General features: G+C 41.3%; 2 protein-coding genes across 4 annotated transcripts in view; one reads left to right on the forward strand and one right to left on the reverse strand.

The window, feature by feature from the left end:
• The window catches only part of nt5dc1 (5'-nucleotidase domain containing 1), a 602,479-nt gene that overhangs the window by 137,367 nt on the left and 451,043 nt on the right, over positions 1-14,069 (forward strand). The gene's annotated exons all lie outside the window — the stretch shown is intronic.
• LOC121277669 (collagen alpha-1(X) chain-like) overlaps positions 11,685-14,069 on the reverse strand; it is a 73,833-nt gene continuing 71,448 nt past the window's right edge. For both annotated transcript variants that reach the window (XM_041187274.1, XM_041187276.1), the window contains one exon: positions 11,685-14,002. In XM_041187274.1, coding sequence (XP_041043208.1) covers positions 12,171-14,002 — 1,832 coding nt within the window. In that variant the 3' untranslated portion in view covers positions 11,685-12,170. The remainder of the gene's footprint in view (positions 14,003-14,069) is intronic.

Genomic DNA, 14,069 nt, shown 5'->3' on the forward strand with positions numbered 1-14,069 from the left:
ACTGTGTTACCCATGAATACAACCTTAAATCTCCATTTGCCTATAGCCTGACATCTTACCATCCTTCTGTTACTGGCCAACCATGGTACAATCTTGGCAACAATACTGAAATAATTGCCCTTGACAAAAGCATTTTTAAGCCAACTTTTATCAAACAAACTATCCAATATCCTGTACAAAAGCCAACTGACCTACTAATCCCCATTGAGAATTCACTGAGTGACTGTCTTCTATGTACCTTTGACTGTCCCAATGCTCCTACCGTTACCCCAGTGACTGCAGTATGGCTAGTGGAGCAGACTGCAGCTGGCCTTGCAGGTCGATCTCGAGCAATTCTGGCCCTCAGACTTCAGATCGTGCCACCTCAGCACAGACGGTAGCAGCCTTGGCTGGCCGGCTGGCCGACGGGCAATATTAGGGCACTGGTGGACTGGCAGTGGTGAGAGGACAAATGCTATCATCATGCCACTACCCTGGGCAATCGTAGCAACATTTTAGAGGACAGATTATTGGGACTGCTATGAAATCCAGCAAACCCCTTTGTGCACTGGTATCTGTGGCTGATGACAGCAATCTGAACATTCATGCAGCACTTGGAAGCTGAGACATGGATCATCAGACACTGCATCATGGCTGGGTCCAAAAGTGTGCTAATGTATTTGACCACCACTTCCATATTGGAAAGGATGGGCTTCAAGCTCTGCGCTAAGCCCTATGTCAAGTTGGTGCTGGATTCCTCCATGCTTTCTGACAGTTGCTGCAAACTCGCTGGCAGGCCTCTCAATGCAACTAGCATTTCAGTGTATCTACTTGTCAGCCTTTTTACTAGGCTTCCCTATCCAAGTTATCAGTGATAGAACATGTTTGCAACCATGTCCACTGGCAAACTGGCACCTGGTACTCTTTCCCCTGCCCTTGTTGCAGGCCACGCGTGTCCGTTGTCTCACCTAAGTGTATGAGGGTGAAATGGGCACAGCTGAATAATGCTGAGTTATGATAAAAGGTCGCTGGCCTGAAACATTTACCCTATTTCCTTCTCTTGACCTACTAAGTATTTCCAGTAGTTTATGTTTTTATTTTATGAATGTTGCATTTGAGTCATGATTGGCAGTTGAGCGATGGGGGTATAGTACTTTGGGCAGAATGTGAATCTTAGAGCCGGTTGGTAAGACATGGCATTTAATGATGAATTTACTGACCTTTGTCCATCATGTAAGTAGAATGAATTTTTTGCAGCACTCCATCCAAGTCCTTGGGGCTAGACTCCAGGCATTGATCGCCATAGACACCTAGTCCTATTGCCTTTGCAAAGTTTGTTTGGGGGGATACCTGGCCCTCTTTAGATGAGGAGAGATGTCACCTCTCCCCAAGTTCTGCACCAAGACCTTCAGTGCAGTGTTGGAAGATGTTGGAGTCTAATCTCTGCCATCAATCCATGTTCTTCTAGCTTCTCTTCTCTTTTGCCACCACTTCCAGCACTTGCTCCAACCAGAATGGATCTCTTTAAGTTTTGTAGGCTGACTTTAAGAATTGTAGTCAAACTCAATTGCTTGCTAGCCCCAGTTTATGTGCTGCCTGTATTGGTGAATTGTATATTACAATTCCCATGTCTGTTTTCAGGCCTTATTGAATTTTGCAGCCTTTTGACTCCTTTGGAGATTCATTAAGAGAATGTTGAATGGTTCTGCAGTACCTTTTCCTGACATGTTTTCCAGTTTTTGTGTTTGTGTGTGTGTGAGAGAGAGAGATTTGATTAAGCTGGGCAAAAGATTGATAAGAGCCGTGTTGTCTGGGGGGGGTTGGAAACATGAGAAGGATAGAGGTGCTGAGTTTGAGGTACAAGTAAATAGGTTAGATTTAACATTTGCATTTTTAGTTAAGTTCAGAGTGTATTTGAATATCGAAAAGGAGTCTGAGATGCAAAGAAAAATGTTTGCACCTTGCAGGAGTTCCATAGACAAATAATAGTGGGGATATTATATTTTATTGACCCGAAAGCAAAGACAAGATAGAGACATGAAAGATTTTACATTTGGAAGGGCTTGAGTTCAAAGAGATGTGAAAACAAATGAAACCTGAAATAAAATCAGGAAAGAAAGGTATTTTAGAGTTGCTGTTGATCTGGAGTTATGGAGATAGGTAGAGATAGCTGGAGCTCTTTGAGCTGTTGAGCTATAGCTGGCGCTCTGGGCTAGGAGAAGATGCAGTTTGAATTCACACGTCCAATCAAGGCAGAGGAGTCTTGGGCTGCAGCAAGCAGTTTTAATATGAAGATTCTGTGGATTCTGCCACAGAGTGGAAGAAGGTAGAGGTCATGTGGTATGCCATCAATGAAGCCACAGCAGTTTGCCTTGTGTAATATTACTGGATTTGATAATAGACATCTATAAGGGAGTGTTGCCTGGGGTTTACTTGTGGGCTTGACCAAGTAGAGAGTTTTTGGGGGAATATTTTGTAAGACTGACCTTAATTGTGTAACTGTAATCTTGTGTGCTTAAGTTTTATTTTTGTTAATAAAACTTATACTTTTAATTTTTAAAATCCCAAAAGTGCTACTGTACCTCTTACTGTTGAGATTGGCATGTCTTCTTCTTGGGTTCAGAATACAGAAATAAATATTATGGCCCGTAAAGTAAGTTCCCCTCTGGGATTTGGCTTGCACAGCAATTAATACCAGCTATAGTCATAACAGTGACTGGTAGCTTATCACTGTATGCATTTATTCAATGATTGGCTATTATTGTAACAACTAAAGGTAAATAATCATCAGCAGCATGCATTTATGATTAATAACATTGAATTGTGCAGGTGTATAACATTCACATTAGCTATTTTGACAGAGTTAACCTGTTTCTTGGACATAAACCTAACCTGTTACCTATTTTCTTAGAGATGCTGGAGCCCTTACAAAATATAATGTTAAATCAGTGAAGGAAAGAAAAATGAGAATGAACTTGCATTTACACAGTGTGCACGATGTATTTTTGTGACCATAAAGAAGTCTTTTCCTGCAAAAATGTTATCTTAAAGATAGAACTTGCATTTATCTAAGCCTGGTACTTCTTCTGGGAAGGAGTTTTTCCATTGGGAGATCGACAGAACCTCTAGAGGAACAGAATAAGCAGATTTATGCTGTTTTCTTGAAGGTTTCCGTGATTTTATGGTAAGAGATCAGGGGAACCCTGTAAAAATTCAAGACAACTAACCTCACATCACATCCCAAAGTACTTCGCACCCTGTTGAGTCATTGTTGTTATGTGGATAATCATGGTTGCTAACTTGTGCATGGCAAACTCCCGCAAGTAAATCTGTTTTTGCTGGTGTTGATTAAGAGACAAATGTTGGCCAGGAAACAAGGAGAGTTTCCTGTTTTTTTCCTATAAGCTCCACGGTGAACAGGCAGATGGCATCTTCGTTTAACATCCCATCCAAAAGACAACACTTGCTTGGCACTGCATTGCTCAACTCCTGTAGTGGGGCTCAAACCTACAATCTTCTGACTCAAAAGAGACAATGCGACCCACTCATCAATTTGATGTTTTACAGTGCAAATAACTGCTGTTTGAGATCAGTGGAAATAAATGTAGCTTGTTTAAAATGTTAGTTATTTGGCATAAAAACTATTCCAGCTAAAGTGCCCTGGCAACTTAAACATACAAAATGTTTTTTTAAAGTCTGTGAATTATGTTTTTAACTTTTTACAGATGCCACCTATTTTTAAACTAAGTTGTTTGAGTTGGTGGTTAGAACATAGGGAAGTTAGGAACATGAACATCGCAAATGCACACCCCTTTAGTTAATCTTGGCCCCATCTCCCTACCTTCTGTCCTTTCTTTCTTCCTCTCTTTCTCCAAAACCTATTCAGATGCCTATTGAACTCAATTAAGGAGTTTGCTTCAATCACTTTTTCCTCATAATATTCTCCAAAAATGCCTGTTATCCTTGTTTGAAATAGTTGAGCTTGAATTCGCTATTCTCTCAACATTTAAAAAAAACATTGAGTTATTTTTAAGTCACAAAATCACAGAATTGTTACAGTGCACAAGGAGGCCATTCAGCCCACAATGTCTGCACCAGCTCTCTGAATGAGCAGTTCACATAGTCCCATTTTCCTGCCTTCTCCCTGTACCCTGCACATTCATTCTTTTTAGATAACTCTTTAATTTCCTTTAGAATGCTTCAATTGAACCTGCTTTCTCCACACTCTCAGGCAGTGCATTCCATACCTTAACCAGTCTCTGTGTGGAAGAGCTATTCCTCATGTCACTTTTGCTAATTTTGTCAATTACTTAAAATCTGTACCCTCTCATTCTTAATCCTTTCATGAATGGGAACAGTTCTTTCTACTCTGCCCAGACTCCTCATGACTTTGAATATCTATCAAATGTCCTCTCAGCCTTATTTTCTCCAAGGAAAACAGCCCTGACTTCTCCAGTCTATGTTCATAACTGTCCCTCATCCCTGGAACCATTCTCATGAATCTTTTCTACACTCTCTCCAATGTCTTCATATCCTTCCTAGCCCAGAACTGGACAGGGCTTCAGATGAGACCGAATTATCTTTGCCACTAGGTCTTATACAAGTTCAATATAACCTCCTTGCTCCGGTACTCTATGCCTCTATTAATAAAGCCTAGGATACTGTATGTTTTATTAACCACACTCTCAATCTATCTTGTCACCTTCGCTGATCTATGCACATATGCACCCAGGTTCCCCTGCTCCTGCACCCCTTTATATTATATTTTCTGTCCATGTTCTTCCTATCAAAATGAATCACTTCATGTTTCGCCGCATTGGACTTCATCTGCTATCTATCTGCCCATTCCACCAACTTGGCCTATGTCCTTTTGAAGTTCTCCACTATCCTTCTCACTGTTCACAATGCTACCAAGTTTTGTCTCATCTGTAAACTTTGACATTGTGCCCTGTACACCAAGATCTAGGTAAGTAATATATATCAGGAAAAGCAAGGGTCCTGACACTGACCCCTGGGAATTCCGCTACAAACCTTCCTCCAACCTGAAAAATATCCGTTAACCACTGCTGTCTCTTTCCTGTCATTCAGCCAATTCTGTATCCATGTTGCTACTATCTCATTTATTCTGTGAACCATAATTTTGCCCACAAGTCTGTTGTGTGGCACTGTATCAAATGCCTTTTGAGAGTCCATGTATAGCACATCAATTGCATTGCCCCCATCAAACCTCTCTGTTGCCTCTTCAGAAAGCACCAGCAAGTTAGTTTAACACAATTTTCTCTTTAAAAATCCATGCTGGCTTTCCTTAATTAACCCACATTTGTTCATATGACTCTTAATTTTTTTCCAGAATTATTGTTTCTAGAAGTTTCCACACTACCGAAATTGAACTGATTGGCCTGTAGTTGCTGGGCTTATCTTTACACCCTGTTTTAAAAAAGCTCCCTTGCACCACCCCTGAGTCTAAGGAAGACTGAAAGATTATGGCCAGTGTTTTAGTATGAAAGTTGTTTCACTTCAGCCTCCATTCTTTGCTTTGAAAATGCCTTTAAAACATCTGAAACATTCTTTATAATTACAAAGACTGGGGGAGTTGATTTTTCTCTGATAGCTGCAGTATATTACAAGCAAACCAGGCCTCAGTGGGGAAAAGTCCATCAGCTATAATTGACTTAGCCCAGTTGCCTCTTGACACAAATCTGGGCAATGTAGTGGAGGCAGAGACCCAATGCAATGTTCCCCCAGGCAAAATGAAAAAAAAAGTCTACCCAAGTCATCCTGCTTGTCAAAGCACACTAAAATATTTAAGGACGTGTCCTTTGTTTGGTGACCAATACTGTACACAATATTCCAGAGAGGCTGTAACCAGTGCTTTAACTGATAAAAACATCATTTCTTTTAATTTGTATTCTGGCCTTTTTGTCAATGCAAATCAGTACCTATTTTACCATTTTACCACTTCTGGCACGTCATTTGCATTCCTGTAGAAGTTGAAAATTCACCAGATGAAACTATCTCCATTTCTTATTTTTAAACCAATATTCCTTTGATCACTGATTCTGTGATTTACCATGGCCATTAATTTCTGATATAAAATGTTGCCCCAGTGCCCAATTCTATTTTGAAAATTGACATATATAGGATCCACTGCATTCTTCTTCCTCAACTGGTAATTGGAACCTGCCTCTCATGGATTGGTCTCTTCAGCCATGTAAAAGTGCACCAAAGGAACCAATCCATCCCTGTTGGTTTGCTGCATGTCCATTACCTTATGTAGATGGAAGCAGATATGTAGCTGATGATATGACCTGGTAATCACAATCATCAAAATAGCCAGCATGTTACTTTCAGCTATGTTTCTAGATCCCTTTTCAGTAACACAATTATCTTTGCCATTGCTAGAAATGTTACAAATATTTGTTCATGTATATCTCAATTTTTGTCCACATTCGTGCAGTCTCTGGCTCTGACTACACAGTTTTTCATTCATAGGAATAACTTCTTGCTTATCTCATTACATTATGTCTGAGTTGCCTTGAAGAGGCACTAAAATCAACTTGCATTCACCTCATTTTATTGGAAGGTTGGAAGGATATTTACACTAAAGATAGATCAATCAAAGTTACAGACCTTCAGTTCTTATGAGTTCTAATCACAATGTCATAATCTCTCTTTTCTCTTTCTGACTAATCTGGCTCTATACTTCCAGCCTTTTATCTGCTAATTTTATACTTCCAGTAATTTTAATATGTGGTTGCCTTGATAACAATGATCAAGGTACTATGTTCCACCATCACCTGCCTCCCTAACAGAACATCTTTAGCATTGGCTTCTTTTCCTACCTCTGCACAGTCAGTTTTGTAATCACCCAAGTTTTCATCCTTTTCCCCTCCTGATTCTCATACTTACTATTCTTTGGCAATGTAATTCACACACAAGGGAACAGCCCACAGCTACAGCCCACAGCTGTACACTGATGACACCCAGCAGAACTTCACAACCGCCTTTTGACAGCAGAACTTCACAATCACCTTTTGACTTCTCAGTTGTCTAATATCCAGTTTTGGATGTGCTGTTAGTTCCTGCAGCATTAAGGTAAACTTTGGGGAAACTGGAACAGCTTTCCATAGTCACCTCTGTAAATTCTGTACCTTTGCCAGTGACTCCACCTCCCTACCCAGCCACTGATTGAGGCTGAACCAGTTTGCTATTTTTGTGTTCTGTTCAAGCCCGAGCTGAGCTTGCATCAATGCCTCCCCTTTTACAAAGATGACTTACTTCAATCTCTAATATCTACTGTCTTCACTCATACATTCACCCATATATCTTTGTCACCTGCAGATTTGATTATTCCAGTGCTCTTGTGGTTTCTTCCCAACACCATCAACCATACACTTCAGGTTTCTAATTTTTTGTTGCTTATGTCTTATACTGCAGCAGGTCACACTCAATCATTACGCCTACCTTCACTGACCTACATTGGTTCCCAGTCTCAAAAGCCTCAAATTTTAAATCCTTATTCTTGTGTTGCAATCTCTTCATAGTCTTACCCCATTATAGTCTCCTCTAGCCAATTTCCTGCCTGCTGCCCCCCAACCCCACCCATCCCCATCCCCATCCCCAAAACCAAGTTCACCTTCCTCTGCCCCTGGCATCTTTGCACCTCCAGTCGTGTCCTCCCCTCATTAGTGATTGTAGCTCGGTCTCTATCCTCTGAATTCCCACTCTAAACTCCTGAGCCTCTGTCTCTCTCCTTTAGGTGCCCCCATAAAACCCATCTTTTTGGCCAAATCTTTTGGCCACATCCTAATATGTGTTCTTTGGGTTAGTGTCTGCTTTTCTTCATATATGCGCATGAAGCACCTCGGAAAATTTTGTATGCTACAAATGCAATATATATGAAAAATGTGTGTTAATTTTAACCTTTCAATAGATGAGAGTTATCACTATCTAACCAATTAATCAAGATTGACTGCAAGCACAATGGTGGGATGTTGAGTTTAATCAGAGTTTAAGAAGCAATATCACACACTAGTTACATAGCAAAAAGCATGACTGGGACAAGTAGTGAGTATCGGTCCAGATTGGGCAGGATGGCTGACACTCCTGAACAGCTATCTCATTCTTCTTCCACCTCTCTTTTTGGTGCCCCAAGCCTTTTTGACTTCTTCAACCACTCAGACCAGAGTTTTCCTTGAGAGTTCATTTCCACTGTCTACTGCATCGAAGTCTCCCAAAGACTCTTACTTTATACCCTTTTTTAGGGCTAGGCAACTGGATAAATTATTCAAAAGGCTTTCATGAACTATAATGATACACTTTATTTCAAAATACCCTATAAAACATTGAGTTCTTTGTCCAAACCGTTGATTGAATAGCCCACCTTTAATATCATTTAGCTGCCATTATCTTCTTAAGCCTTCACACATACATTCTGGCCTTGATCAATCACCCTTATCTCATCTTTTCCTTCTTGCATCTCAGGCTGTTGATGATGATAACTGATGCCAGTTTCATCCCCCCCAGTAACATTATATCTCTGGCCTCAAATTAACTCTCAAAAATTCATTATTTGTATTTATCCCACTATTGGTCAGTTACGTCTAAGGCAATTTATGTGAACAGTTAAGGAGCTGTTCATTATGGTCATTTAGTTCAGCTGTTCTTATTTCTTACCAAGCTGTTAAACCATGGTGCTGAATTTTCCCCTCCGTTGGGGGATGGGTTGTGCGGGGGTGGGCAGAAGCAGGCGTGAACCCGATCAGCGCCCCCGATCGGGTACGCGCCGCCATTTTACGTGGGCAGGCCAATTAAGGCCCCACCAGCGTGACGCACACCCGGAAATGCTGAGCGCTCCCTGTGTGGGCGGGGGGATTCCCTGAGTCGAGCACAGAAGTGCCACAGGGAGATTAGTTTAAGTCTTGAAAAATGTAATAAAGGTCAAAAAAAGGACATGTCCCCGCATGTGAAACTGTCACATGAGCTGGAACATGTCCATTAATTTTTTCAAAACATTTTATTTAATGAATGAACCCTTCATGAAGCCTCATCCCGCCTGTGGATGAGATTTCATGAAAAATGCGAAGGCTACCTAGGCTTTTCGCCTGCCCGCCAACCTTAAGGTTGGGCGGGCAGCATTCTTAACAGCTTCAATTACTTTGTTAATGGCCTTAATAGGCCTTTGACAGTTTGGCGGGTGCGCAGCTAACATGGCTCCGCGCCTGCCGAACTAACAATCTAAATGACGCACGTTGACATTGGGATGCCCACGTGTCATTTTACGCGCCAGCGAGCGGGCTCTTCTCCCGCTCGCCGACGGGAAAATTCTTCCCATGGTGTTGTTCACTAAAGTAACTTTTATTCTACTTCCACATGCAAATGAATTCATGTACTTCAGCAAGCATCTTAATTAAGCAAGGTTAAATGAAAAGCCTAGTGCAGCTTTGTACTAGGGTTAGTTGTTTTAAGTACTTGCCCAGTTGCTCTCCCACTAGAACTGGTCTGTCCATGGGCTCCTTTAAGGGCTAGTTACCGTTGTCATCATCTAAGATTAATCATTCCACAAGCTTTGTTTTTAGTGAAATGAAACTTTGGGCAGTTTCCAGTAAAACAATATCCTATTTCTCTGAAGAAGGGTCATACAGACACGAAACATTAACCCTGTTTCTATCTCCACTGAAGCTGTCGGACCTGCTGAGTTTTTCCAACATTTTCTGTTTTTATTTCAGATTCCCAGCATCCACAATATTTTGCTTTTATCCTATTTCTTCACCTATTTCAAGCATAATGTGTGTACATACACATAGATATAACACATAGTTATATTTGAACCTTAATTTCTAATTTTTAGATTGTATTGTTGCAATAGACGTTAGTAAATATTACTATGCATGATATATACATTCCCTAAGCGTGATCAGATTTAATTAAGTTAGTCCAATCAGAAAAACCTATCACTTGTGTGTTTGGCTCATCCATTCAAATATATTATGTATGTGGTGTTCTGTTTATATATTGACTAGTAATTTTAGTTTTTATGATTTGTTTAAAGAGATAAATGGAAAATGTGCCTTATGACATGTACATAATCATAGAGGAGAGCTATATGTAATTCTTTCTTTGTTATAGTTGGGTTCAGTGTGACTCTTGTGCTATTCTGCAGTGATGACCCAGAGGTGGCTGTGGTCGAAATGCAGTCAGCTAGTTGAAGAGCCTGGACATCTTTGGGGATTATAAATCTAAAATCCACAGTTGGACTTGAATCTCTCTGCACTGTTGAGGCTGGTTCTTTCTAAATTTGGGAAGGATAATGATTTTGGATTCCAATATAACAGCATAATGTTATAATATAGCAACAAAGCATTGACTTTTAATTGAGAAAGCGTACTTTTTCCTAATTTTCTCTTCCTCACCTGAGTGAGTTAAAATCATGCTGGGGTCATCAACAAACATTTGCCAAATTGGCCAATCTACATGAGCCTGCGACATTGAATGTTGGCAGTCTCTTTGTCAGGGGGGCATTATTGCTGAACACAGTTCAGTTCACAATTGATGTCTATTACCCAAATCCAGTATAGTTTCACTTTGTGAACCTAGTTCTATCAAATATCGGCCCTGAATTTTCACTGTGGTTTCACTGGACTTCCATAGAGTGACAACAGGAAATAGGCAGAACCTCTGTAGATTTTCAGGATCATAAGCTTAATTATAACTAAATATGTTGTGTTTAACACAGATAACAGTCTTCATTCAGAGGCTCATGCTGTGCCAGTTTTATTGCAAAAGGAAGTTGGGTTATTTATGTCAAATAAGCAAACCTGTTTTATTCCAGTTTCAAAAATTTATTTGACAAAATGTATTAAAAGTTTATGCAGTAGTAATACAGTATGATTTTATATCCAGTTCCTTACAGTTCATTTTAAAATTGTCCATTATGACAGTATTTGTAACCTCAAATGTGATTGGTGCAAGCTTTCTGTTCCCACTTTTCTCTCCCTGTCTGAGGATGGTGACTCATTTGAGACACATTTCCATGGATGCCGGCAGTTCTCTGAAACATCAATTAATTGGTGATTGATTCATCTGTGTGCTTCCAGAGTGTTTAATTTGGACATGTTACTGTGTTGATGCTACTCTTGTGACCAGTAGCTAAGCCTACTGTTGTGACCAGGTGATATGTGTATTCACTAGAATACAGCTTCAGATTACGAAGCCTGCTTCATTTAAATCCCACCAAAGACTATCACTATCTGACCTCCCTCCCCCCCACCCCACCCAATCACAATGCTCCCGGCCCTACCACTCTACCCTTTTGTAGTTTACAAATTCTGAGATCAGTAGTGGTGTTTTCACTGCCAAAGTGGCTGATAACTAATTGCACAGATCGTGGATCAAAGCTTGGACATACAAACAAATAGAACGTTTCTAAACATTGAAAAATTGTTAATCATTAGAAAAAAATATTTACATTTTCTTTTGAATAAATACTTTTAAAATACTTTTACTCTGAATAGCAGTTGTTGGTTATAAACTGCGTAAGTAAAATTCATGAATACTAAAATGGTGTACACCAATGATGAAATGGAGAAAAGAGTGGTGCTAGCCTAAAACCTAGAAACAAAGAAAAACAGAATTACTGTAATTTTGAGCACAGGTTTGAAAATGGGGAAGATTGCAGTCTCTTTTTAGGTAGGAAACAATAGAGAAGGTTAAAGATTGATTCCATATTACCAAAATATATTTTCTTGCTTTGACATATTTTCCACGAAGATGCTGATACAGAAAAGAACATAATGATGTCACACAGACTGAACTGCTTTTTGCTAATGTACAATGGCTAATGCAAATTTTTGCTCCATGAAATTAAAAAGCTACAAAAATACATACATTTATTTCTGCTACAGTATGTGTCATCGCACCAGTGTATTGCTGTGTATGCTATGTTTTGGTAAACATAGATGATTCAGGGACATATGCTTAGTATAGGAAGATAAACATTAGTTGCATAGATATACATGTGTATTAAAATGATACCTTGGTGACTTATGAACTTGACCTTTGTTTCAGGTAATCATGCGTTTTAGTCCCGATTGGTTCCTTAATGGGGTTGCATTGTTTATCAATTCAGATACATCCTCAGAAAACCTGATCTGATTCATTACTCAGAGTTGCTTTTCTTCAATTGGTATAAATCATGAGGGGCTAATTAAAAACCCTGAGAAGGATGACTGTTTCTCATCAGATGAATATAAACCATTAGCTTCCTCTGAAGGTAGCAGGACGTATACTTGATCATTTTCATGTAGGTGTACTATAGCACTTCCTGAGGCCTGATCAACATACCCTTTTGTATAATCATCATATGTTTGCAATATGGGCTTCCCATTTTTATATAATGAAACCCAAACATTTGCCCCCTTGATTTGCACATGGTAACTAAATTGGTAAAGGCCTGATACCTCACATGTAAAAATGCCAGATGATGGATCATAGTTATTATTTGAATTGGTCAATAGTACGTCAAATATTATTGGTTGCCTCACTGGTGGATATGGCCTAGAAAGAGTGGCTGTAAAAGCTGGAATAGGGCTCAACAATCCTGGTGGTGGCTGTACAGATTTTTCTGGTTGTACAAAAATTTCGCCAGGTAAACCTGGTGGACCGGGAAGACCTGGCGGACCTGGAGCACCTTCTGCTCCTGTTCGTCCAGGTGCCCCTGGTGGCCCCTTAGTTATTTCCCTGCTGATGAGACCTGGAGGACCTGGCATTCCTGATTTTCCTGGAGCACCATTTACTCCAGGAGGCCCTTGAGAACCTGGCAACCCAGGTAAACCTTTATGACCAGGTATTCCAGCTGGCCCTCGCAATCCTACTGCACCTGGAAAACCTAATGGACCTTGAGGACCAGGAGAACCAGGTCTTCCAGGTTTCCCAGCTGCACCAGTAAGACCAATATCACCTTTTTGGCCGGCTGGTCCAATTGCTCCTGGTGGGCCCCGTGAACCTGGTTTCCCTGGAAGTCCTGATATTCCTGGAGCACCAGTTGGCCCTCGCTCACCCTTTGATCCAGGGTACCCTTGTGCACCCATGTGTCCTGGTACACCTTTTACTCCTGGTGCACCAGGAATCCCTTGTAAACCCCTTGGGCCTTGTGATCCTGGCACACCAGCTGCTCCCACCAATCCAGGATCTCCTGACTTGCCGATTGGTCCTATCTCTCCTTTCTTTCCAGGATATCCAGGGTAGCCTACAGGACCAGGTTCTCCTTTGGACCCTGGTATACCTGGTTTTCCAATACCTGGCAATCCTGGTGCCCCTGGCAAACCTTGTACGCCAGGGTGACCTTTAAGACCAGGAGGCCCTGGCAATCCAGGTGCACCAGCAGCTCCAGCCTTTCCAATTCCAGTTGCTCCAGGTGGTCCTGGTGGTCCTTTATGGCCTGGTGCACCTGTAAAACCAGATGGGCCTGGTGGCCCCATTTCACCTTTTTTACCTCGTTCACCAGGAAGACCAGGGACACCTGATTTACTTAATCCTACTGGCCCAGGGATTCCTTGTGGCCCTGGTGGCCCAGGTGGCCCCTTTTTACCAGAAATCCCTGGAATTCCAATTCCTTTATCACCCTTTTGCCCAGGGAGGCCTGGATAACCTGGGTGTCCTTTTGCCCCAGGTAATCCTGGTACGCCTGGAGGACCTGCTGACCCTTGTGGACCTGGACTACCAACAACAGACAATCCTGTTGGTCCAGGATTTCCTGGAGGTCCTGGGCTACCTCTTTGCCCTTGCATCCCTTGAATTCCTTTATCACCTTTTGGTCCAGGATATCCTATTCTGCCTGATGGTCCTGGTGCTCCTGGATTGCCTGGCGACCCCTTTAAAGTCAGTCCTTGTGGCCCTGGTTGTCCTGGATTACCAGGAGGTCCGACCAACCCAACTCCTGGCTTTCCTGGATATCCTGTTTGGCCTGGGGGCCCGCTGGGCCCTGGGGGTCCAGGTGGTCCGGGTGGTCCTGGATCTCCTCTTACTGTGAAAGTAGAAAATAAATTCCTTACATTGCCGTAGTATGTTAAATATAGTGTAATTTTTTTGAA

The sequence above is a fragment of the Carcharodon carcharias genome, chromosome 5 (assembly GCF_017639515.1).
Source record: "Carcharodon carcharias isolate sCarCar2 chromosome 5, sCarCar2.pri, whole genome shotgun sequence".
Taxonomy (NCBI): Eukaryota; Metazoa; Chordata; class Chondrichthyes; order Lamniformes; family Lamnidae; genus Carcharodon; species Carcharodon carcharias.